At 42.2% G+C, this 27,832-nt stretch overlaps 2 protein-coding genes across 2 annotated transcripts in view; both read left to right on the top strand.

The window, feature by feature from the left end:
• Window positions 1-2,034, top strand: part of LOC124013264 (E3 ubiquitin-protein ligase RNF38-like) — a 54,352-nt gene extending 52,318 nt beyond the window's left edge. Inside the window, exons 6-7 of the mRNA XM_046327523.1 lie at window positions 1,783-1,950; window positions 2,026-2,034. Coding sequence (XP_046183479.1) covers window positions 1,783-1,950; window positions 2,026-2,034 — 177 coding nt within the window. The remainder of the gene's footprint in view (window positions 1-1,782; window positions 1,951-2,025) is intronic.
• A 1,836-nt stretch (window positions 2,035-3,870) lies between these two features.
• On the top strand, window positions 3,871-16,032 carry LOC124012860 (E3 ubiquitin-protein ligase RNF38-like). The gene is made up of 5 exons (XM_046326865.1): window positions 3,871-3,999; window positions 4,282-4,351; window positions 5,704-5,825; window positions 7,826-7,925; window positions 15,909-16,032. Exons 1-5 carry the CDS (start codon window positions 3,911-3,913, stop codon window positions 15,969-15,971), a joined length of 444 nt encoding a protein of 147 aa, XP_046182821.1. The 5' UTR covers window positions 3,871-3,910; the 3' UTR covers window positions 15,972-16,032.
• The last annotated feature ends 11,800 nt before the right edge of the window (window positions 16,033-27,832 follow it).

Here is a 27,832-nt window from a genome sequence, read left to right as displayed (position 1 = left end):
GCCCGTTAAGCTAGTGGTGCCGTCCAGGCCCGTTAAGGTAGTGGTGCCGTCCAGGCCCGTTAAGCTAGTGGTGCCGTCCAGGCCCGTTAGTGGTGCTAGGCCCGTTAAGGTAGTGGTGCCGTCCAGGCCCGTTAAGGTAGTGGTGCTCCAGGCCCGTGGTGTGGTGCCGTCCAGGCCCGTTAAGCTAGTGGTGCCGTCCAGGCCCGTTAAGCTAGTGGTGCCGCCCAGGCCCGTTAAGCTAGTGGTGCCGTCCAGGCCCGTTAAGCTAGTGGTGCCGTCCAGGCCCGTTAAGCTAGTGGTGCCGTCCAGGCCCGTTAAGCTAGTGGTGCCGTCCAGGCCCGTTAAGGTAGTGGTGCCGTCCAGGCCCGTTAAGGTAGTGGTGCCGTCCAGGCCCTCTAACCGTTAAGGTAGTGGTGCCGCCCAGGCCCTCTAACCGTTAAGGTAGTGGTGCCGCCCAGGCCCGTCTAACCGTTAAGGTAGTGGTGCCGCCCAGGCCCTTAAGGTAGTGGTGCCGTTAAGGTAGTGGTGCCGCCCAGGCCCTCTAACCGTTAAGGTAGTGGTGCCGCCCAGGCCCTCTAACCGTTAAGCTAGTGGTGCCGCCCAGGCCCTCTAACCGTTAAGGTAGTGGTGCCGCCCAGGCCCTCAACCGTTAAGGTAGTGGTGCCGCCCCCCCTCTAACCGTTAAGCTAGTGGTGCCGCCCAGGCCCTCTAACCGTTAAGGTAGTGGTGCCGCCCAGGCCCTCTAACCGTTAAGCTAGTGGTGCCGCCCAGGCCCTCTAACCGTTAAGCTAGTGGTGCCGCCCAGGCCCGTTAAGCTAGTGGTGCCGTCCAGGCCCGTTAAGGTAGTGGTGCCGCCAGGCCCGTCTAACCCGTAGTGGTGCCGCCCAGGCCAGGCCCGTTAAGCTAGTGGTGCCGCCCAGGCCCGTTAAGGTAGTGGTGCCGTCCAGGCCGTTAAGGTAGTGGTGCCGTCCAGGCCCGTTAAGGTAGTGGTGCCGTCCAGGCCCGTTAAGGTAGTGGTGCCGTCCAGGCCCGTTAAGGTAGTGGTGCCGTCCAGGCCCGTTAAGGTAGTGGTGCCGCCCGTCCAGGCCCTGGTTTTGTAATGTTGAATCTGCATTGTTACTACTTGGTTAAATAAGTTGCTGCTGTTCTGCTTAGTCACAGAATGGTTAAGTTAAGTCTCATATTCACATCTTTAAATTGTCTTCTATTTACTCTGTGCTCACTTTGACTTGAATTATAATTAGTGACTTGACATAACAGTTTTAGAGTCCATTATAAACTCCCCCTGGCCTAGAGAACCCTTGAGACTAGAGAACAAGTTGTAACAGCACATAGTCTCCTTATGTATGCCTATGACTCTTCATCGCCCCAGGCCTCCCGTTAAGGCAGCCCTTTTAATATGCCTATGACCCTTCATAGCCCTTTTAATATGCCTATGACCCTTCATAGCCCTTTTAATATGCCTATGACCCTTCATAGCCCTTTTAATATGCCTATGACCCTTCATAGCCCTTTTAATATGCCTATGACCCTTCATAGCCCTTTTAATATGCCTATGACCCTTCATAGCCCTTTTAATATGCCTATGACCCTTCATAGCCCCCATGACCCTTTTTTTAATATGCCCATGACCCTTCATAGCCCTTTTAATATGCCCATGACCCTTCATAGCCCTTTTAATATGCCCATGACCCTTCATAGCCCTTTTAATATGCCCATGACCCTTCATAGCCCTTTTTGTATGCTTATGACCCTACATAACCCTTTGTATCCCTGTCATAGCCGTTGCAGAGGATAGAGAACGAGGTGGAGCTGCTTGGAGAGCACCTGTCTGTGGGAGGGGGGTTCAACTACCCTCATGGAGGACACCACCCCTCCTCCCTGCCCCCTCCACACCTCCAGTTCCTGTCTCATCACGACTCCCTGTCACAGGAGCTGTTTGAGAAGACGGTAAGTACCTCGCCACCCTTCCTCCCTACCCCCACCCTCCAGTTCCTTTCTTTAATCCTATGCTCCCTGTCACAGGAGTGGTAAGACCCCCCCCAACCCCCAGTACCCTTCATAGCCTTTTAATATTCCTCCCTGCCCCCCTCCAGTTCCTGTCTCATCAATATGCTCCCTGTCACAGGAGTGGTAAATATGCCCCCAACCCTTCATAGCCCTTTTAATATCCTCCCTGACCCTCCAGTTCCTGTCTCATCATCCCTGACCCTACAGGAGTTTTAATATGCTCCCCCTTTTAACCCCAGACCTCCTTCACCCTTTTAATATGCCCCCCCTACATAGCCCTCCCTATGTCTCATCATGACCCTACTCCCTGTCACAGGAGCTGTTCGCACATACCTCATGCTAGCCATCAAAAACACCCAAGGGCTGTCTTGCACGGCCACTCGTTTAAGTATTTGTATTTATTATGGATCCCCATTAGTTCCTGCCAAGGCAGCAGCTACTCTTCCTGGGGTTTATTATGGATCCCCATTAGTTCCTGTCAAGGCAGCAGCTACTCTTCCTGGGGTTTATTATGGATCCCCATTAGTTCCTGTCAAGGCAGCAGCTACTCTTCCTGGGGTTTATTATGGATCCCCATTAGTTCCTGCCAAGGCAGCAGCTACTCTTCCTGGGGCGTAATATGGATCCCCATTAGTTCCTGCCAAGGCAGCAGCTACTCTTCCTGGGGTTTATTATAGATCCCCATTAGTTCCTGTCAAGGCAGCAGCTACTCTTCCTGGGGTTTATTATGGATCCCCATTAGTTCCTGCCAAGGCAGCAGCTACTCTTCCTGGGGGTTTATTATGGATCCCCATTAGTTCCTGTCAAGGCAGCAGCTACTCTTCCTGGGGTTTATTATGGATCCCCATTAGTTCCTGCCAAGGCAGCAGCTACTCTTCCTGGGGTTTATTATGGATCCCCATTAGTTCCTGCCAAGGCAGCAGCTACTCTTCCTGGGGTTTATTATGGATCCCCATTAGTTCCTGCCAAGGCAGCAGCTACTCTTCCTGGGGTTTATTATGGATCCCCATTAGTTCCTGCCAAGGCAGCAGCTACTTTTCCTGGGGTTTATTATGGATCCCATTAGTTCCTGCCAAGGCAGCAGCTACTCTTCCTGGGGTTTATTATGGATCCCCATTAGTTCCTGCCAAGGCAGCAGCTACTCTTCCTGGGGTTTAATATGGATCCCCATTAGTTCCTGCCAAGGCAGCAGCTACTCTTCATGGGGTTTATTATGGATCCCCATTAGTTCCTGCCAAGGCAGCAGCTACTCTTCCTGGGGTTTATTATGGATCCCCATTAGTTCCTGCCAAGGCAGCAGCTACTCTTCCTGGGGGTTTATTATGGATCCCCATTAGTTCCTGTCAAGGCAGCAGCTACTCTTCCTGGGGTTTATTATGGATCCCCATTAGTTCCTGCCAAGGCAGCAGCTACTCTTCCTGGGGGTTTATTATGGATCCCCATTAGTTCCTGCCAAGGCAGCAGCTACTTTTCCTGGGGTTTATTATGGATCCCCATTAGTTCCTGCCAAGGCAGCAGCTACTTTTCCTGGGGTTTATTATGGATCCCCATTAGTTCCTGCCAAGGCAGCAGCTACTCTTCCTGGGGTTTATTATGGATCCCCATTAGTTCCTGCCAAGGCAGCAGCTACTCTTCCTGGGGTCCAGCAGAATTAAGGCAGTTATACATTTTTAAAAACTATACAATGCATTCACAACATGTTACAATAACAGTATGTTATACACACACACACACACACACACACACACACACACACACACACACACACACACACACACACACACACACACACACACACACACACACACACACACACAGATGGAGAACAACATGTCCTCACCTCTATGAAGGGTTCTTACCGTTCCTTCCTCTGTCCCTCTCCCAGCCGTACCCCCACTTCATGCCTCGGCGAATCACAGGGCGTCGTTACCGCTCCCAGCAGACCGTGCCCCCGCCCCCCTACCACCCAGGCTTCCTGCCTTACTTCCTGTGAGTACTTCTTCTTCTCTTGTTGTTGTAGCAGCACCTGGTATGCAGTACACGTTGGAACAAATCATGGGTTTATATGGTATAATACTGTATGACGTTATATTAGTAGGCATGGTGATCATTTTGTTTATTCAAATGTACCTCCTCTCTCCCCTTCTCTCCAAATGTCCCCACTTCTCTCTCTCTCCTCTCTCCCCTGTCTCTCCATCTCCTGTCTCTCTCATCTTTCCTCTCTCTCCCTGTCTCTCCATCTTTCCTCTCTCTCCCTCTCCTGTCTCACAGGTCGATGCTTCCAGTGGGTCCTACAGTCGGTCCTACCATCAGTCTAGAGTTAGATGTGGATGATGGAGAGGTAGAGAACTATGAAGTAAGCTAGCTACATCTATATGGTCTAGTGTAGTGGAGGTAAGCTAGCCACAGAGCTAACTATACATCTATATGGTGTAGTGGAGGTAAGCTAGCCACAGAGCTAACTATACATCTATATGGTGTAGTGGAGGTAAGCTAGCCACAGAGCTAACTATACATCTATATGTTCTAGTGGAGGTAAGCTAGCCACAGAGCTAACTATACATCTATATGTTCTAGTGGAGGTAAGCTAGCCACAGAGCTAACTATACATCTATATGGTGTAGTGGAGGAGGTAAGCTAGCCACAGAGCTAACTATACATCTATATGGTCTAGTGGAGGTAAGCTAGCCACAGAGCTAACTATACATCTATATGGTGTAGTGGAGGTAAGCTAGCCACAGAGCTAACTATACATCTATATGGTCTAGTGGAGGTAAGCTAGCCACAGAGCTAACTATACATCTATATGGTCTAGTGGAGGTAAGCTAGCCACAGAGCTAACTATACATCTATATGGTCTAGTGTAGTGGAGGTAAGCTAGCCACAGAGCTAACTATACATCTATATGGTCTAGTGTAGAGGTAAGCTAGCCACAGAGCTAACTATACATCTATATGGTCTAGTGGAGTGGAAGTTTTAGCCACAGAGCTAACTATACATCTATATGGTGTAGTGGAGGTAAGCTAGCCACAGAGCTAACTATACATCTATATGGTCTAGTGGAGGTAAGCTAGCCACAGAGCTGACTATACATCTATATGGTCTAGTGTAGTGGAGGTAAGCTAGCCACAGAGCTAACTATACATCTATATGGTCTAGTGTAGTGGAGGTAAGCTAGCCACAGAGCTAACTATACATCTATATGGTCTAGTGTAGTGGAGGTAAGCTAGCCACAGAGCTAACTATACATCTATATGGTGTAGTGGAGGTAAGCTAGCCACAGAGCTAACTATACATCTATATGTTCTAGTGAACAGACACTGTTCAAGCTAGCCAGAGAGCTAACTATACATCTATATGGTCTAGTGTAGTGGAGGTAAGCTGGCCACAGAGCTAACTATACATCTATATGGTCTAGTCTACTCTAATGTAGTGGAGGTAGTTTTAATGAACTACATTCTGGTGTTGGCTGAACCATCTAGCCTCGTTAGTTCCAATAGATAATGCCTAGGCTTCAGCTCAGTGGGCTAAACGGATTCAAACCTGTTGATTGGTGTGTAGATGTACACTATGCAGAACATGATAGTGTCTATCAATCCCAATGCTGTTATGTCCTCAAGGCTGAAAGCGCCTAAGGTCGATGGGAGGACAATAGGCTCTTCTCTGACCTTTAACCCCCTGTCTGACCTCCAGGCCCTGTTGAACCTAGCAGAGCATCTGGGCGAGGCTAAACCCAGAGGACTGACCAAGGCTGACATAGAACAACTTCCCTCCTACCGCTTCAACCCCAACAACCACCAATCAGAACAGACACTGTGAGTAGAGTCACTTCAACAACAACCAGTCAGAACAGACACTGTGAGTAGAGTCCCTTCAACAACAACCAGTCAGAACAGACACTGTGAGTAGAGTCCCTTCAACAACAACCAGTCAGAACAGACACTGTGAGTAGAGTCCCTTCAACAACAACCAGTCAGAACAGACACTGTGAGTAGAGTCCCTTCAACAACCACCAATCAGAACAGACACTGAGTAGAGTCCCTTCAACAACAACCACCAATCAGAACAGACACTGTGAGTAGAATCCCTTCAACAACCACCAATCAGAACAGACACTGAGTAGAATCCCTTCAACAACCACCAATCAGAACAGACACTGTGAGTAGAGTCTCTCTCTCTGTTCCAGGTGTGTATGTTGTATTAACGTTGTGTCTCTGTTCCAGGTGTGTATGTTGTATTAACGTTGTCTCTCTGTTCCAGGTGCGTGGTGTGTATGTTGTATTAACGTTGTCTCTCTGTTCCAGGTGTGTATGTTGTATTAACGTTGTCTCTGTTCTCTGTTCCTGTTCCAGGTGTGTATGTTGTATTAACGTTGTCTCTCTGTTCCAGGTGTGTATGTTGTATTAACGTTGTGTCTCTGTTCCAGGTGTGTATGTTGTATTAACGTTGTGTCTCTGTTCCAGGTGTGTATGTTGTATTAACGTTGTGTCTCTGTTCCAGGTGTGTATGTTGTATTAACGTTGTCTCTCTGTTCCAGGTGCGTGGTGTGTATGTTGTATTAACGTTGTGTCTCTGTTCCAGGTGTGTATGTTGTATTAACGTTGTCTCTCTGTTCCAGGTGTGTATGTTGTATTAACGTTGTCGCTGTTGTATTAACGTTGTCTCTGTTGTAGTAACGTTGTGTCTCTGTTCCAGGTGTGTATGTTGTATTAACGTTGTCTCTCTGTTCCAGGTGCGTGGTGTGTATGTTGTATTAACGTTGTGTCTCTGTTCCAGGTGCGTGTATGTTGTATTAACGTTGTGTCTCTGTTCCAGGTGTGTATGTTGTATTAACGTTGTGTCTCTGTTCCAGGTGTGTATGTTGTATTAACGTTGTGTCTCTGTTCCAGGTGTGTATGTTGTATTAACGTTGTCTCTCTGTTCCAGGTGCGTGGTGTGTATGTTGTATTAACGTTGTCTCTCTGTTCCAGGTGTGTATGTTGTATTAACGTTGTGTCTCTGTTCCAGGTGTGTATGTTGTATTAACGTTGTGTCTCTGTTCCAGGTGTGTATGTTGTATTAACGTTGTCTCTGTTCCAGGTGTGTATGTTGTATTAACGTTGTGTCTCTGTTCCAGGTGTGTATGTTGTATTAACGTTGTGTCTCTGTTCCAGGTGTGTATGTTGTATTAACGTTGTGTCTCTGTTCCAGGTGTGTATGTTGTATTAACGTTGTGTCTCTGTTCCAGGTGTGTATGTTGTATTAACGTTGTGTCTCTGTTCCAGGTGTGTATGTTGTATTAACGTTGTGTCTCTGTTCCAGGTGCGTGGTGTGTATGTTGTATTAACGTTGTCTCTCTGTTCCAGGTGCGTGGTGTGTATGTTGTATTAACGTTGTCTCTCTGTTCCAGGTGCGTGGTGTGTATGTTGTATTAACGTTGTGTCTCTGTTCCAGGTGTGTATGTTGTATTAACGTTGTGTCTCTGTTCCAGGTGCGTGGTGTGTATGTTGTATTAACGTTGTGTCTCTGTTCCAGGTGTGTATGTTGTATTAACGTTGTGTCTCTGTTCCAGGTGCGTGGTGTGTATGTTGTATTAACGTTGTGTCTCTGTTCCAGGTGCGTGGTGTGTATGTTGTATTAACGTTGTGTCTCTGTTCCAGGTGCGTGGTGTGTATGTTGTATTAACGTTGTGTCTCTGTTCCAGGTGCGTGGTGTGTATGTTGTATTAACGTTGTGTCTCTGTTCCAGGTGCGTGGTGTGTATGTTGTATTAACGTTGTGTCTCTGTTCCAGGTGCGTGGTGTGTATGTTGTATTAACGTTGTGTCTCTGTTCCAGGTGCGTGGTGTGTATGTGTGACTTTGAGTCTCGTCAGCTGCTAAGAGTCCTGCCCTGTAACCATGAGTTCCACACCAAGTGTGTTGACAAGTGGCTGAAGGTGAGACACAGATGGTGATATTGTCTCTGTTCCAGGTGCGTGCTTTATTTAACAGACAGATGGTGATATATCTATGTTCCAGGGCTTTATTTAATTAGACAGATGGTGATATATCTATACAAGAGTGCTTTATTTAACAGACAGTGGTGATATATCTATACAAGATACTTTATTTAACAGACAGATGGTGATATATCTATACAAGAGGCTTTATTTAACAGACAGATGGTGATATATCTATACAAGAGGCTTTATTTAACAGACAGACAGATGGTGATATATCTATACAAGAGGCTTTATTTAACAGTTAGACAGATGGTGATATATCTATACAAGAGGCTTTATTTAACAGACAGATGGTGATATATCTATACAAGAGGCTTTATTTAACAGTTAGACAGATGGTGATATATCTATACAAGAGGCTTTATTTAACAGTTAGACAGATGGTGATATATCTATACAAGAGGCTTTATTTAACAGTTAGACAGATGGTGATATATCTATACAAGAGGCTTTATTTAATAGACAGATGGTGATATATCTATACAAGATACTTTATTTAACAGACAGATGGTGATATATCTATACAAGATACTTTATTTAACAGACAGATGGTGATATATCTATACAAGAGGCTTTATTTAACAGACAGATGGTGATATATCTATACAAGAGGCTTTATTTAACAGACAGATGGTGATATATCTATACAAGATACTTTATTTAACAGACAGATGGTGATATATCTATACAAGAGGCTTTATTTAACAGACAGATGGTGATATATCTATACAAGAGGCTTTATTTAACAGACAGATGGTGATATATCTATACAAGAGGCTTTATTTAACAGACAGATGGTGATATATCTATACAAGAGGCTTTATTTAACAGACAGATGGTGATATATCTATACAAGAGGCTTTATTTAACAGTTAGACAGATGGTGATATATCTATACAAGAGGCTTTATTTAACAGACAGACTAGATGGTGATATATCTATACAAGAGGCTTTATTTAACAGACAGATGGTGATATATCTATACAAGAGGCTTTATTTAACAGACAGATGGTGATATATCTATACAAGAGGCTTTATTTAACAGAGACAGATGGTGATATATCTATACAAGAGGCTTTATTTAACAGTTAGACAGATGGTGATATATCTATACAAGAGGCTTTATTTAACAGACAGACAGATGGTGATATATCTATACAAGAGGCTTTATTTAACAGTTAGATGGTGATATATCTATACAAGAGGCTTTATTTAACAGACAGATGGTGATATATCTATACAAGAGGCTTTATTTAACAGACAGATGGTGATATATCTATACAAGAGGCTTTATTTAACAGACAGATGGTGATATATCTATACAAGAGGCTTTATTTAACAGACAGACAGATGGTGATATATCTATACAAGAGGCTTTATTTAACAGACAGATGGTGATATATCTATACAAGAGGCTTTATTTAACAGACAGATGGTGATATATCTATACAAGAGGCTTTATTTAACAGACAGATGGTGATATATCTATACAAGATACTTTATTTAACAGACAGATGGTGATATATCTATACAAGAGGCTTTATTTAACAGACAGACAGATGGTGATATATCTATACAAGATACTTTATTTAACAGACAGATGGTGATATATCTATACAAGAGGCTTTATTTAACAGACAGATGGTGATATATCTATACAAGAGGCTTTATTTAACAGACAGATGGTGATATATCTATACAAGAGGCTTTATTTAATAGACAGATGGTGATATATCTATACAAGAGGCTTTATTTAACAGACAGATGGTGATATATCTATACAAGAGGCTTTATTTAACAGTTAGACAGATGGTGATATATCTATACAAGAGGCTTTATTTAACAGTTAGACAGATGGTGATATATCTATACAAGAGGCTTTATTTAACAGTTAGACAGATGGTGATATATCTATACAAGAGGCTTTATTTAACAGACAGATGGTGATATATCTATACAAGAGGCTTTATTTAACAGACAGATGGTGATATATCTATACAAGAGGCTTTATTTAACAGTTAGACAGATGGTGATATATCTATACAAGAGGCTTTATTTAACAGACAGACAGATGGTGATATATCTATACAAGAGGCTTTATTTAACAGTTAGACAGATGGTGATATATCTATACAAGAGGCTTTATTTAACAGTTAGACAGATGGTGATATATCTATACAAGAGGCTTTATTTAATAGACAGACAGATGGTGATATATCTATACAAGAGGCTTTATTTAACAGACAGACAGATGGTGATATATCTATACAAGAGGCTTTATTTAATAGACAGATGGTGATATATCTATACAAGAGGCTTTATTTAACAGTTAGACAGATGGTGATATATCTATACAAGAGGCTTTATTTAACAGTTAGACAGATGGTGATATATCTATACAAGAGGCTTTATTTAACAGTTAGACAGATGGTGATATATCTATACAAGAGGCTTTATTTAACAGTTAGACAGATGGTGATATATCTATACAAGAGGCTTTATTTAACAGTTAGACAGATGGTGATATATCTATACAAGAGGCTTTATTTAACAGTTAGACAGATGGTGATATATCTATACAAGAGGCTTTATTTAACAGTTAGACAGATGGTGATATATCTATACAAGAGGCTTTATTTAACAGACAGATGGTGATATATCTATACAAGAGGCTTTATTTAACAGACAGATGGTGATATATCTATACAAGAGGCTTTATTTAACAGACAGATGGTGATATATCTATACAAGAGGCTTTATTTAATAGACAGACAGATGGTGATATATCTATACAAGAGGCTTTATTTAATAGACAGATGGTGATATATCTATACAAGAGGCTTTATTTAATAGACAGATGGTGATATATCTATACAAGAGGCTTTATTTAACAGACAGATGGTGATATATCTATACAAGAGGCTTTATTTAACAGACAGATGGTGATATATCTATACAAGAGGCTTTATTTAATAGACAGACAGATGGTGATATATCTATACAAGAGGCTTTATTTAACAGACAGATGGTGATATATCTATACAAGAGGCTTTATTTAACAGACAGATGGTGATATATCTATACAAGAGGCTTTATTTAACAGACAGATGGTGATATATCTATACAAGAGGCTTTATTTAACAGTTAGACAGATGGTGATATATCTATACAAGAGGCTTTATTTAACAGACAGATGGTGATATATCTATACAAGAGACTTTATTTAACAGACAGATGGTGATATATCTATACAAGAGGCTTTATTTAACAGTTAGACAGATGGTGATATATCTATACAAGAGGCTTTATTTAATAGACAGACAGATGGTGATATATCTATACAAGAGGCTTTATTTAACAGTTAGACAGATGGTGATATATCTATACAAGAGGCTTTATTTAATAGACAGACAGATGGTGATATATCTATACAAGAGGCTTTATTTAACAGTTAGACAGATGGTGATATATCTATACAAGAGGCTTTATTTAACAGACAGACAGATGGTGATATATCTATACAAGAGGCTTTATTTAACAGTTAGACAGATGGTGATATATCTATACAAGAGGCTTTATTTAACAGACAGACAGATGGTGATATATCTATACAAGAGGCTTTATTTAACAGACAGATGGTGATATATCTATACAAGAGGCTTTATTTAACAGTTAGACAGATGGTGATATATCTATACAAGAGGCTTTATTTAACAGTTAGACAGATGGTGATATATCTATACAAGAGGCTTTATTTAACAGTTAGACAGATGGTGATATATCTATACAAGAGGCTTTATTTAACAGTTAGACAGATGGTGATATATCTATACAAGAGACTTTATTTAACAGTTAGACAGATGGTGATATATCTATATAAGAGGCTTTATTTAACAGACAGACAGATGGTGATATATCTATACAAGAGGCTTTATTTAACAGTTAGACAGATGGTGATATATCTATATAAGATACTTTATTTAACAGTTAGACAGATGGTGATATATCTATATAAGAGACTTTATTTAACAGTTAGACAGATGGTGATATATCTATACAAGAGACTTTATTTAATAGACAGATGGTGATATATCTATACAAGAGGCTTTATTTAACAGACAGATGGTGATATATCTATACAAGAGGCTTTATTTAACAGTTAGACAGATGGTGATATATCTATACAAGAGACTTTATTTAATAGACAGACAGATGGTGATATATCTATACAAGAGACTTTATTTAACAGACAGATGGTGATATATCTATACAAGAGGCTTTATTTAACAGACAGACAGATGGTGATATATCTATACAAGAGGCTTTATTTAATAGACAGATGGTGATATATCTATACAAGAGGCTTTATTTAACAGAGACAGATGGTGATATATCTATACAAGAGGCTTTATTTAACAGTTAGACAGATGGTGATATATCTATACAAGAGGCTTTATTTAACAGTTAGACAGATGGTGATATATCTATACAAGAGGCTTTATTTAACAGACAGATGGTGATATATCTATACAAGAGGCTTTATTTAACAGTTAGACAGATGGTGATATATCTATACAAGAGGCTTTATTTAACAGTTAGACAGATGGTGATATATCTATACAAGAGGCTTTATTTAACAGACAGATGGTGATATATCTATACAAGAGACTTTATTTAATAGACAGACAGATGGTGATATATCTATACAAGAGGCTTTATTTAATAGACAGATGGTGATATATCTATACAAGTGGCTTTATTTAATAGACAGATGGTGATATATCTATACAAGAGGCTTTATTTAACAGTTAGACAGATGGTGATATATCTATACAAGAGGCTTTATTTAACAGTTAGAAAGATGGTGATATCTATACAAGAGACTTTATTTAATAGACAGACAGATGGTGATATCTATACAAGAGACTTTATTTAATAGACAGACAGATGGTGATATATCTATACAAGAGGCTTTATTTAATAGACAGATGGTGATATATCTATACAAGAGGCTTTATTTAACAGACAGATGGTGATATATCTATACAAGAGGCTTTATTTAACAGACAGATGGTGATATATCTATACAAGAGACTTTATTTAACAGACAGATGGTGATATATCTATACAAGAGGCTTTATTTAATAGACAGATGGTGATATATCTATACAAGTGGCTTTATTTAATAGACAGATGGTGATATATCTATACAAGAGGCTTTATTTAACAGTTAGAAAGATGGTGATATCTATACAAGAGACTTTATTTAATAGACAGACAGATGGTGATATATCTATACAAGAGACTTTATTTAACAGTTAGAAAGATGGTGATATCTATACAAGAGACTTTATTTAATAGACAGACAGATGGTGATATATCTATACAAGAGACTTTATTTAACAGTTAGAAAGATGGTGATATCTATACAAGAGACTTTATTTAATAGACAGACAGATGGTGATATATCTATACAAGAGGCTTTATTTAACAGTTAGAAAGATGGTGATATCTATACAAGAGACTTTATTTAATAGACAGACAGATGGTGATATATCTATACAAGAGACTTTATTTAACAGACAGATGGTGATATATCTATACAAGAGGCTTTATTTAATAGACAGATGGTGATATATCTATACAAGTGGCTTTATTTAATAGACAGATGGTGATATATCTATACAAGAGGCTTTATTTAACAGTTAGACAGATGGTGATATATCTATACAAGAGGCTTTATTTAACAGTTAGACAGATGGTGATATATCTATACAAGAGACTTTATTTAATAGACAGACAGATGGTGATATATCTATACAAGAGGCTTTATTTAACAGTTAGACAGATGGTGATATATCTATACAAGAGGCTTTATTTAACAGACAGACAGATGGTGATATATCTATACAAGAGGCTTTATTTAATAGACAGATGGTGATATATCTATACAAGAGGCTTTATTTAATAGACAGATGGTGATATATCTATACAAGAGGCTTTATTTAACAGACAGATGGTGATATATCTATACAAGAGGCTTTATTTAATAGACAGATGGTGATATATCTATACAAGAGGCTTTATTTAACAGTTAGACAGATGGTGATATATCTATACAAGAGGCTTTATTTAACAGTTAGACAGATGGTGATATATCTATACAAGAGGCTTTATTTAACAGTTAGACAGATGGTGATATATCTATACAAGAGGCTTTATTTAACAGTTAGACAGATGGTGATATATCTATACAAGAGGCTTTATTTAATAGACAGATGGTGATATATCTATACAAGAGGCTTTATTTAACAGACAGATGGTGATATATCTATACAAGAGACTTTATTTAACAGACAGATGGTGATATATCTATACAAGAGGCTTTATTTAACAGACAGATGGTGATATATCTATACAAGAGGCTTTATTTAACAGACAGATGGTGATATATCTATACAAGAGGCTTTATTTAACAGACAGATGGTGATATATCTATACAAGATACTTTATTTAATAGACAGACAGATGGTGATATATCTATACAAGAGGCTTTATTTAACAGACAGACAGATGGTGATATATCTATATAAGAGACTTTATTTAATAGACAGATGGTGATATATCTATACAAGATACTTTATTTAACAGACAGATGGTGATATATCTATACAAGAGGCTTTATTTAACAGACAGATGGTGATATATCTATACAAGATACTTTATTTAATAGACAGACAGATGGTGATATATCTATACAAGAGGCTTTATTTAACAGACAGACAGATGGTGATATATCTATATAAGAGGCTTTATTTAACAGACAGATGGTGATATATCTATACAAGAGACTTTATTTAATAGACAGACAGATGGTGATATATCTATACAAGAGGCTTTATTTAACAGACAGACAGATGGTGATATATCTATACAAGAGGCTTTATTTAACAGACAGATGGTGATATATCTATACAAGAGGCTTTATTTAACAGACAGATGGTGATATATCTATACAAGAGGCTTTATTTAACAGACAGATGGTGATATATCTATACAAGAGGCTTTATTTAACAGACAGATGGTGATATATCTATACAAGAGGCTTTATTTAACAGTTAGACAGATGGTGATATATCTATACAAGAGACTTTATTTAATAGACAGACAGATGGTGATATATCTATACAAGAGGCTTTATTTAATAGACAGACAGATGGTGATATATCTATACAAGAGGCTTTATTTAACAGACAGATGGTGATATATCTATACAAGAGGCTTTATTTAACAGACAGATGGTGATATATCTATACAAGAGGCTTTATTTAACAGTTAGACAGATGGTGATATATCTATACAAGAGGCTTTATTTAACAGTTAGACAGATGGTGATATATCTATACAAGAGGCTTTATTTAACAGTTAGACAGATGGTGATATATCTATATAAGAGGCTTTATTTAACAGACAGATGGTGATATATCTATACAAGAGGCTTTATTTAACAGTTAGACAGATGGTGATATATCTATACAAGAGGCTTTATTTAACAGACAGATGGTGATATATCTATACAAGAGGCTTTATTTAACAGTTAGACAGATGGTGATATATCTATACAAGAGGCTTTATTTAACAGTTAGACAGATGGTGATATATCTATACAAGAGGCTTTATTTAACAGACAGATGGTGATATATCTATACAAGAGGCTTTATTTAACAGTTAGACAGATGGTGATATATCTATACAAGAGGCTTTATTTAACAGTTAGACAGCACAACTAGCTGAAACAGTGTTTTGATCAGGTATCAGGTCTTCCATTCTACGTACAGTTGAATTCTACAAGCTTTGTCATGCACTGTAATGTGATCATCGTGCATGACTAGTAGAATCGTCTCTGTCTCTCTCCAGGCTAACAGGACGTGTCCCATCTGTCGGGCGGACGCCTCCGAGGTCCATCGGGATTCTGAATGACCTATGACCTCGAGCCCCACAGATCTAGGATCCGCTCAGCCTCCCCACATCCTAACCTGACCTAACAGGCCTTAGATCAGTGTCTTGGAGCAATGCCCCCCGCCCCCTCTCCTCCCCTCCACCAAGTGAACTCTTTAAGAAATAGACTCTGTCTTCTTCCTATGATGATGGTATTCTAATAATGGCCTTTTGACTGACACACACACACTCACACACACACACACACACACACACGTACGAGGGGTGGTTGGACTTTTCCCCCTTTTGTACGGTCTTACCTTCCCGAGTCATGATTGGAGTTGTCATGTGAACGCTGTGGAAGACACTCAGACGTGTGTCGTTGTCCTGACGAACCCAGTGGAGGAAATGGAAGCCCAAAGATTCTGACCATTATGACATCACCATCGTCGTCATCATCGTTGTTGTTAATATGAATATTCTGGTCGTGATGAATCAGTCAGAACCTGGATTGAGATGTGTTTTCACTCTAGTGGGGTTATTTTGGGTTATAAAGGCGCTTTTTCTTCATTTTTACTTTTTTCTAAAGTGTGTGCGCTGTTGCACTCCTACAAAACACATCTACAATGTGTGTCCATCTGAAACGGAGAGAGAACGGAGGACAATAGGATCTTTACATTGTTGTTAGTGTTGGTTTATGATCTGGGTAGAGGAAGGTGTGCAGATATATAGCGTTGTCAGTAACGGGGAAAGTGTGTTTGTGTTTAGAACACCAATGTGTATTATTTATGCAGTACACTGGCCTGCTGCTCACACTGCCCTTTCTGCTCTGATTGGTCGATGCTGTGCACTGAGACAGGAAGTGTTTCATGAGGAAGGGAAGGTGCTTCTCTCTCATCAATCCTCTCTCTATCACCTTTCTCTCTTCTTTTTCCCACTCCATCCCCTCCTCTCTCTCTACTTCTCTGTTCACTCACTCCATGTTTCAGAGAGATGGATCAGTCTCCGTTATCCCGGCTTACTCTCTCTCTCTCTCACACACACACACACACTGAATTCACCCCCACACCCCCACGCAGCACAGGAGTCTGTGTGCGCTGATATGAATCGATGCTAAACGTCCGACATTCGTTTTATTGGTCAGTTATTTAGGAAGAAATATGATAGTGGTGAAATCTCAAATGAAACCATCTCTTATCTATCGACCAAAAGTAATGTACCATCTGGAGAATAAAGGGGGTCGTTTTGAGATGCAACCAACGTTGTTCACTGGTCGTTCAGATCACATTGAGAAGGTGAGATTATCTGAAGTTTAGTTTTAAGGCACTTAATAATAATAATAATAATGATGATGATGATGATGATGATGATGATGATTGTAGTGTGGTAGTATCACAGTTGGGGTTTAACTCCTTGGTAAAAAAAAGGGACATGTGTTTTGCCTGTCGACTGAGTGAGAAGATCAGTGCCTGGTTTCACTCATTCCTTCACAACCACAATGACTCTTCTGTTCAGTCTCCATTCAGCCCCTCTTCCTCCTGTAGGATGCTTCTCACCCCCTCCCCCCCTCTTCCTCCTGTAGGATGTTCTCACCTTCTTCATCCCCTCTTCCTCCTGTAGGATGCTTCTCACCCCCTCCCCCCTTCATCCCCTCTTCCTCCTGTAGGATGCTCCTTCTTCATCCCCTCTTCCTCCTGTAGGATGCTTCTCACCCCTCTCCCCTTTCTCTCGGTCCCCTCTTCATCCCCTCTTCCTCCTGTAGGATGCTTCTCACCCCTCCCCCTTTCTCTCGGTCCTTCTTCATCCCCTCTTCCTCCTGTAGGATGCTTCTCACCCCTCCCCCCTTTCTCTCGGTCCCCTCTTCATCCCCTCTTCCTCCTGTAGGATGCTTCTCACCCCCCTTTCTCTCGGTCCCCTCTTCATCCCCTCTTCCTCCTGTAGGATGCTTCTCACCCCCCCCCTTTCTCTCGGTCCCTTCTTCATCCCCTCTTCCTCCTGTAGGATGCTTCTCACCCCCCTTTCTCTCGGTCCCCTCTTCATCCCCTCTTCCTCCTGTAGGATGCTTCTCACCCCCTCTCCCTTTCTCTCGGTCCTTCTTCATCCCCTCTTCCTCCTGTAGGATGCTTCTCACCCCCCTTTCTCTCGGTCCCTTCTTCATCCCCTCTTCCTCCTGTAGGATGCTTCTCACCCCCCCCCTTCTTCATCCCCTCTTCCTCCTGTAGGATGCTTCTCACCCCCTTCCCCCTTTCTCTCGGTCCCTTCTTCATCCCCTCTCCCTGTTTTCCACTGTGTCCTCTCTACCCAGTGTCATTAGAAGTAGTCCTTAACTGCTGTCATAAGCCCTACATAAGGCTGTCTTAACATGCACAATGTCACCCTATGTCAAGTTCATTTCCTGGCTTCCTACTGTCCTTCACCCACACGGTGTCATGATTCACGTTCTATGTCAGGCTCACAACAGTCTTATGTAGGCCTTACGACAGTCTTAAGTAGGGCCTTACGACAGTCTTAAGTAGGGCCTTACGACAGTCTTAAGTAGGGCCTTACGACAGTCTTAAGTAGGGCCTTACGACAGTCTTAAGTAGGGCCTTACGACAGTCTTAAGTAGGGCCTTACGACAGTCTTAAGTAGGGCCTTACGACAGTCTTAAGTAGGGCCTTACGACAGCTAGTAGGAGGGGAAGTTGTATTAAACCATGTCAGCCAGGCCCCTGCAGTGTCCTAATATGTAAGAGATGCCTTTTAAAACGCAGATTTACCCTCCATAAAGCCATGTCACCAGTAGGTATGTTAATGACCTTTAGATCAGCGTTTAGCTGGGACACGGTCTTCATCCTACATGTTGAAAATAAACCATTCTCTCCAGTGTCCAATGTTGTCAGCTCGGCGTTTTTAAAGGCTCCAAAAAAAAAAAAAAAGAGTTCTTGGCCATAGCCATGGCAACAGGGTTTGAAAAAGCTTCCGTTCTCCTGTTTTGTTTGTTTTGTGTTTCCTGGTTTTAAAGGTGTTATACTGTCGTCATGGCGTCCATTGTGTCGTAGGATTCTAATTATTGTTTCTCCTGCTTGGTACACGACTAGCAGTTACCTCATTGTCTCTTGATGTATATTCAGATACAAATATAGGACATTCTGAATTCAGCTTTTCATATGGTTTCTTTTTTCCTCTTACCATTTGTCGTTGGGTTGTTTAAAAAAGAAAAAGTTATCATTTATTAATAACATGACGTTGGTAGCTTTCTTCTCCATAATGTATCATATCTGTAACCAAAATCATTTTGAAGGCTTGATATTGCAAATTTTTAACAAACATTTGTACATTTTTAATGAGAGTTATTAATAGTGAGGCGTTACTAAGTGGTGAAATGAATTGTTATTTTTAATCCCCAGTCTTTTTGGATTTCAAAGGCTGCTTCTATAATAAATGTAGAATTGCCAAATCATGTTCTGTTCTCCTTTTCTCTCACATTCTGTCGTTCTGTTCAACCTCCGGAGGGGTGGGTTTAACTTCATTTAACTGTGAAATGGCATCTCTTTAACTGTTCTACTCCTATATAAAGCACAGAGGGGACTAGTTACTGTCTGTTCTACTCCTATATAAAGCACAGAGGGGACTAGTTACTGTCTGTTCTACTCCTATATAAAGCACAGAGGGGACTAGTTACTGTCTGTTCTACTCCTATATAAAGCACAGAGACTAGTTACTGTCTGTTCTACTCCTATATAAAGCACAGAGGAGACTAGTTACTGTCTGTTCTAGTCCTATATTAAGCACAGAGGGGACTAGTTACTGTCTGTTCTAGTCCTATATTAAGCACAGAGGGGACTAGTTACTGTCTGTTCTACTCCTATATAAAGCACAGAGGAGACTAGTTACTGTCTGTTCTAGTCCTATATTAAGCACAGAGGGGACTAGTTACTGTCTGTTCTACTCCTATATAAAGCACAGAGGGGACTAGTTACTGTCTGTTCTACTCCTATATAAAGCACAGTTAGTCTGTTCTACTCCTATATAAAGCACAGAGACTAGTTACTGTCTGTTCTACTATATAAAGCACAGAGACTAGTTACTGTCTGTTCTACTCCTATATAAAGCACAGAGGGGACTAGTTACTGTCTGTTCTACTCCTATATAAAGCACAGAGACTAGTTACTGTCTGTTCTACTCCTATATAAAGCACAGAGGAGACTAGTTACTGTCTGTTCTAGTCCTATATTAAGCACAGAGGGGACTAGTTACTGTCTGTTCTACTCCTATATAAAGCACAGAGGGGACTAGTTACTGTCTGTTCTACTCCTATATAAAGCACAGAGGGAACTAGTTACTGTCTGTTCTAGTAGTTACTGTCTGTTCTACTCCTATATTAAGCACAGAGGAGACTAGTTACTGTCTGTTCTAGTCCTATATAAAGCACAGAGGAGACTAGTTACTGTCTGTTCTACTCCTATATAAAGTACAGAGGAGACTAGTTACTGTCTGTTCTAGTCCTATATAAAGCACAGAGGGGACTAGTTACTGTCTGTTCTACTCCTATATAAAGCACAGAGGGGACTAGTTACTCATTTACAACTGTGACCTGGCAAAGCTCAAGCAAAGCAGTGTGGAAACAAGAGTTACACATAGAATAAACAAACATACAGTCAATAACACAATAGAAAATAAAAATAGAAAAATCTATGTACAGTGTGTGCAAATGTAGAAGAGTAGAGAGTTAAGGCAATTAATAGGCCATAGAGGTGAAATAATTACAATTTAGCATTAACACTGGAGTGATAGATGTGCAGATGATTATGTGCAAGTAGAGATACTGGGCTGCAAACAGACAAGAGGGTAAGTAATAACATGGGGATGAAGTAGTTGGGTGTGCTATTTACAGATTGGCTGTGTACAGGTACAGTGAGCTGCTCTGACAGCTGATGCTTAAAGTTAGAGAGGGAGATAAGACTCCAGCTTCAGAGATTTTTGCAATTTGTTCCAGTCATTGGCAGCAGAGAACTGGAAGGAAAGGCGGCCAAAGGAAGTGTTGGCTTTGGGGGTGACCAGTGAAATATACCTGCTGGAGCGCGTGCTATGGGTGGGTGCTGCTATGGTGACCAGTGAAATATACCTGCTGGAGCGCGTGCTATGTGTGGGTGTTGTTATGGTGACCAGTGAGCTGAGATAAGGCGGGGCTTTACCTAGAAAATACTTATAGATGATCATTGATATATGCAGAGAAAAGAGTTGTCCCAAGAATTGAACCCTGTGGCACCCCCATAGAGACTGCCAGGGGTCCGGACACCAGTCCGATTTGACACACTGAACTCTATCTGAGAAGTATTTAGTGAACCAGGCGAGGCAGTCATTAGAGAAGCCAAGGCTATTGAGTCTGCCGATAAGAATGCGGTGATTGACAGAGTCAAAAGCCTTGGCCAGGTCGATGAAGACTGCTGCACACTACTGTCTTTAATCGATGGCGGTTATGATATGTTTTCAAAACCACCTGACTGACCCCCAGTCAACTCCTAAATGCTCCCAACTATAATCATGACACGACTACGTTTACTGTAGGATTAATGGACACTAACTGTTTGCCATGTTTATGTTGAAGGTAACCATGATACTGGAGTTCACTTTGATTCTGCTGCTGATGAAAAACGATCAAAGGAAGCCATGGCCACAAAACAGTACCGCTGCATATGCAGCCATGACAGGTAACTGTACTTGTGTGAAATCTACACACCCCATAATGACGTCACAGTACCCCGTAATGACATCACAATACCCCATTATGACATCACAGTACCCCATAATGACATCACAAGACCCCATAATGACATCACAGTACCCCATAATGACATCACAATACCCCATAATGACATCACAATACCCCATAATGACATCACAGTACCCCATAATGACATCACAATACCCCATAATGACATCACAATACCCCATAATGACATCACAATACCCCATAATGACATCACAATACCCCATAATGACAAAGTGAAAACAAGTTGATACATTTTTGCAAATGTATTAAAAATAAACAGGAAATACCTTATTTACATTGACACAAGTATTCAGACCCTTTGCTATGAGACTCGAAATTGAGCTCAGGTGTATCCTGTTTCCATTGATTATCCTGGAGATGTTTCTACAACTTGATTGGAGTCCACCTGTGGTATATATATTAGCAAAACAATGGGGTGTAGATTGATGAGGGAAAAAAACTATTTAACCATTTTTTGAATAAGGCTGTAACACATTGTGGAAGAAGGAAAGGTGAGTTCATACAAAGGCACTGTGTGTGTGTGTGTGTGTGTGTGTGTGTGTGTGTGTGTGTGTGTGTGTGTGTGTGTGGGGGGTGTGTGTGTGTGGTGTGTGTGTGTGTGTGTGTGTGTGTGTGTGTGTGGTGTGTGTGTGTGTGTGTGTGTGTGTGTGTGTGTGTGTGTGTTCTGTGTCATTGACAGATAATGTTATTCTGATGTAACGTGGGCATGATGGGGGTCATTGACAGATAATGTTCTTCTTATGTGTGTTGTGTGTAAACAGGTGTTGTAATAGTTCTGCAAAAGGACTGGTCATTGACAGATAATGTTATTCTGATAGATAACGTGGGCATGATGAACAGCACCTCTGGGTCATTGACAGATAATGTTATTCTGATAGATAACGTGGGCATGATGAACAGCACCTCTGGGTCATTGACAGATAATGTTCTTCTTATAGATAACGTGGGCATGATGAACAGCACCTCTGGGTCATTGACAGATAATGTTCTTCTGATAGATTGCGTGGGCATGATGAACAGCACCTCTGGGTCACATATGATTTACAACATTAGTCCAGTGTTTTCCTCACCTGGTGCAGCAGAAGAACATGTCTACAACTTGTTCAGTGTTCATTCAAAGTGATTTTTTGTTGGCACCTCTATAACATTCGAATCATTGTTAAAGCTATAATCTGGGATTCTGTTCAATTCTTAGTATTACCCATTTGATTCTTGTAGAATATAACCCCCCCCAAAAATACCTCAGAAATGTGTTTTTCCTTTCTTAAACTCAATATGTAAGATTTGATTCCTCCAATGTTTACAAACAACACCAAAATACAATCTGGAACAACATTATGCAAATCAAAGACGCTTTCCCGATAAACTCAACAACCGGCAGTAGTGATCATACTTCAATATGTGAACCCGCAGGCCAACGCAAAGATGGTGGCAACACCTGTAGATGTCACAGTCGATGAAGGGAAGCCGACTCAGAGAACGGAACGTTGTGTAATAATTATGACAATGGAATGGAACCCCTCAGGAAAACCCTTTACTTTAAACTATTGAACAGAAGGGAAGCCGACGGAACGTTGTAAAAGAGAACGGAACGTTGTAAAAGAGAACGGAACGTTGTAAAAGAGAACGGACTGTAAAAGAGAACGGAACGCTGTAAAAGAGAACGGAACGTTGTAAAAGAGAACGGAACGTTGTAAAAGAGAACGGAACGTTGTAAAAGAGAACGGAACGCTGTAAAAGAGAACGGAACGTTGTAAAAGAGAACGGAACGTTGTAAAATAATCATGACAATGGAATGGAACCCTCAGGATAAACCCTTTACTTGAGGAGTTCAAATGAATCTGGTGTTAAAACTATTGAACAGAAAGGAAGGAAGTCGATTTATTTGAGCTTCCTGTTCTCAGCATTACATGTTATTTCCTTGCTCTATTTGTCTACAAGGTCTCCCCATTGTAATATTCCTCCATTTCAAATCTAATCAAATCTAATCAAATCTAATCAAATTTTATTTGTCACATACACATGGTTAGCAGATGTTAGTGCGAGTGTAGCGAAATGCTTGTGCATTTCTTTGGGCATTTTAAGACATTCTTAAACCAGTAGTCAAATAAATAAATAACATGTACAGATTGTTCAGTGGTCACCAACCGTTAATCTACCACTCAGATGTTTTTTTTTTAAACATGAGCCTTAACATGAACCAATGAAAGACAGTACTGGAGCATTGGGGTTCGTGCAGTAGGCAAGGCACAATGCATTATCACTGCATATTGGCTGTGCTTGGAATTGCCCTGCCAATGCTGTTCTTCACAGACCATTTTGAAGTATTATATGATAAATGTGTAGGTATGTACATCACCACGTGTTGTATGACATGTGAGACACAGCTGAGTGAGCGTGGTCATTTCTGTTCTACTGGACTGATGGCCTGCAGTCTGAGGGGAGGGTGGTCATTTCTGTTCTACTAGACTGATGGCCTGCAGTCTGAGGGGAGGGAGGTCATTTCTGTTCTACTGGACTGATGGCCTGCAGTCTGAGGGGAGGGAGGTCATTTCTGTTCTACTGGACTGATGGCCTGCAGTCTGAGGGGAGGGTGGTCATTTACTGTTCTACTGGACTGATGGCCTGCAGTCTGAGGGGAGGGAGGTCATTTCTGTTCTACTGGACTGATGGCCTGCAGTCTGAGGGGAGGGAGGTCATTTCTGTTCTACTGGACTGATGGCCTGCAGTCTGAGGGGAGGGAGGTCATTTCTGTTCTACTGGACTGATGGCCTGCAGTCTGAGGGGAAGGAGGTCATTTCTGTTCTACTGGACTGATGGCCTGCAGTCTGAGGGGGAGGGTGGTCATTTCTGTTCTACTGGACTGATGGCCTGCAGTCTGAGGGGTAGAGGTACATCACCACGTGGTCATTTCTGTTCTACTGGACTGATGGCCTGCAGTCTGAGGGGAGGGTGGTCATTTCTGTTCTACTGGACTGATGGCCTGCAGTCTGAGGGGAGGGTGGTCATTTCTGTTCTACTGGACTGATGGCCTGCAGTCTGAGGGGAGGGAGGTCATTTCTGTTCTACTGGACTGATGGCCTGCAGTCTGAGGGGAGGGTGGTCATTTCTGTTCTACTGGACTGATGGCCTGCAGTCTGAGGGGAGGGTGGTCATTTCTGTTCTACTGGACTGATGGCCTGCAGTCTGAGGGGAGGGTGGTCATTTCTGTTCTACTGGACTGATGGCCTGCAGTCTGAGGGGAGGGAGGTCATTTCTGTTCTACTGGACTGATGGCCTGCAGTCTGAGGGGAGGGAGGTCATTTCTGTTCTACTGGACTGATGGCCTGCAGTCTGAGGGGAGGGAGGTCATTTCTGTTCTACTGGACTGATGGCCTGCAGTCTGAGGGGAGGGAGGTCATTTGTGTTCTACTGGACTGATGGCCTGCAGTCTGAGGGGAGGGAGGTCATTTCTGTTCTACTGGACTGATGGCCTGCAGTCTGAGGGGAGGGAAGAGGCTGCCTCTCACCTGACTCACCGTCTCTCTGCCCTCCCTCCCTCCCTTTAGAAAAGGGGACACAGCTGATGGTGAAACTCAAGAGTGTTATTTCTGCCTCGTGCACCAACTCATGTTGTTACTCCTGTGACCAGAGGAAGTGAAATATTCCTCCTTGTTAAAAAGACGAGCCTCTAATAATAACAAGGCAAGTTTATGGGATCACTTTCCTACTCCTTCATAGCAGCTGCAGTGCTGGTTGTAGCGTCAGTGGAAGTAGGAAGAAGGTGCATTTTCTGGCTTATGAAAGTGTGTTGACAGTCGTGAATAACAGAAACATGAACTTCCTCATAAAACCAGCAGCTCTCTTCAGTGAGTCTCTCTAGTTATGGTTTTAAACGTTAAACGTTGCTTTTCGAGGCTTCGGTCTATAGTCTATGGCTCGAGGAAACTGTGCAGACACAGTGATTGGTCAGCGGTAGGCCTATAGGTGCACTTGATTAGCTCTCTGGGCCTGCACATGCTCAGTTCAGTGCCAGACGGCCGTTAGACCCGATGACGTGTTCCTATGCATGAGCTTAGCTAGCCGACGTCGCCATGACGTCGCCATGACGTCGCAAACAAGTGTTCATACTGTCTCTGGTTTATCGGTGGGTTTTTTAAAGAAATGTTTGGTGTTGCCTTGGAGACCAGTTGGTGACCACTGACTTAAACTGTTAAGTTGCAACCATTTAATCCCTTTTTTTTGTCAAAAATGTGATTGTTGTTATATTGGAATGTTTTCTTCTCGACACTATAGAGAAATAAAAAGCTTTCACATGATCTTTCCATTCTGTCTTCCTTTGTGTCTAAGACTTTTGGTTACTTCAGCAAAAGCAAATTCAATGTCATTTTAAAAGAGGACTCACCAAGAAATGGTAGATATTTTCTCCATATAGTTCTGTAAGGGTGAAGTTTCATTAAGAAACAGTGAGGAACCAGCTGAACAGGAAGAGCAAGGCATTCAACTGTGTTCTGTAGATTTTGCATTAAGTTGTATTGACACAATCACCCTGCACTGCACTCCTCCCACCACTAGAGGACAGCAGCTCCTTCCTGCTCTCTACACCTCCCACCACTAGAGGACAGCAGCTCCTTCCTGCTTCTTTACACCTCCCACCACTAGAGGACAGCAGCTCCTTCCTGCTCTTTACACCTCCCACCACTAGAGGACAGCAGCTCCTTCCTGCTCTTTACACCTCCCACCACTAGAGGACAGCAGCTCCTTCCTGCTCTTTACACCTCCCACCACTAGAGGACAGCAGCTCCTTCCTGCTCTTTACACCTCCCACCACTAGAGGACAGCAGCTCCTTCCTGCTCTTTACACCTCCCACCACTAGAGGACAGCAGCTCCTTCCTGCTCTTTACACCTCCCACCACTAGAGGACAGCAGCTCCTTCCTGCTCTTTACACCTCCCACCACTAGAGGACAGCAGCTCCTTCCTGCAGCAGCTTCCTACACCTCCCACCACTAGAGGACAGCAGCTCCTTCCTGCTCTTTACACCTCCCACCACTAGAGGACAGCAGCTCCTTCCTGCTCTTTACACCTCCCACCACTAGAGGACAGCAGCTCCTTCCTGCTCTTTACACCTCCCACCACTAGAGGACAGCAGCTCCTTCCTGCTCTTTACACCTCCCACCACTAGAGGACAGCAGCTCCTTCCTGCTCTTTACACCTCCCACCACTAGAGGACAGCAGCTCCTTCCTGCTCTTTACACCTCCCACCACTAGAGGACAGCAGCTCCTTCCTGCTCTTTACACCTCCCACCACTAGAGGACAGCAGCTCCTTCCTGCTCTTTACACCTCCCACCACTAGAGGACAGCAGCTCCTTCCTGCTCTTTACACCTCCCACCACTAGAGGACAGCAGCTCCTTTCTGCTCTTTACACCTCCCACCACTAGAGGACAGCAGCTCCTTCCTGCTCTCTACACCTCCCTCCTCTAGAGGACAGCAGATTCTTCCTGCTCTCTACACCTCCCACCACTAGAGGACAGCAGATCCTTCCTGCTCTTTACACCTCCTACCACTAGAGGACAGCAGATCCATCCTGTTCTCTACACCTCCTACCACTAGAGGACAGCAGCAGCTTCTTCCTGCTCTCTACACCTCCCACCACTAGAGGACAGCAGATCCTTCCTGCTCTTTACACCTCCTACCACTAGAGGACAGCAGCTCCTTCCTCCTCTCTACACCTCCCACCACTAGATTACAGCAGCAGATCCTTCCTGCTCTTTACACCTCCTACCACTAGAGGACAGCAGCTCCTTCCTCCTCTCTACACCCACCACTAGAGGACAGCAGCAGCTCCTTCCTGCTCTCTACACCTCCCACCACTAGAGGACAGCAGCAGATCCTCCTCTCTACACCTCCCACCACTAGAGGACAGCAGCAGATCCTTCCTCCTCTCTACACCTCCCACCACTAGAGGACAGCAGAAGATCCTTCCTCCTCTCTACACCTCCCACCACTAGAGGACAGCAGCAGATCCTTCCTGCTCTTTACACCTCCTACCACTAGAGGACAGCAGCTCCTTCCTCCTCTCTACACCCACCACTAGAGGACAGCAGCAGCTCCTTCCTGCTCTCTACACCTCCCACCACTAGAGGAC

This window comes from Oncorhynchus gorbuscha, linkage group LG24, assembly GCF_021184085.1.
Source record: "Oncorhynchus gorbuscha isolate QuinsamMale2020 ecotype Even-year linkage group LG24, OgorEven_v1.0, whole genome shotgun sequence".
Lineage (NCBI taxonomy): Eukaryota > Metazoa > Chordata > Actinopteri > Salmoniformes > Salmonidae > Oncorhynchus > Oncorhynchus gorbuscha.
Note: the sequence above shows the minus strand (reverse complement) of the source record. Positions and strands in the feature narration are given on the sequence as shown.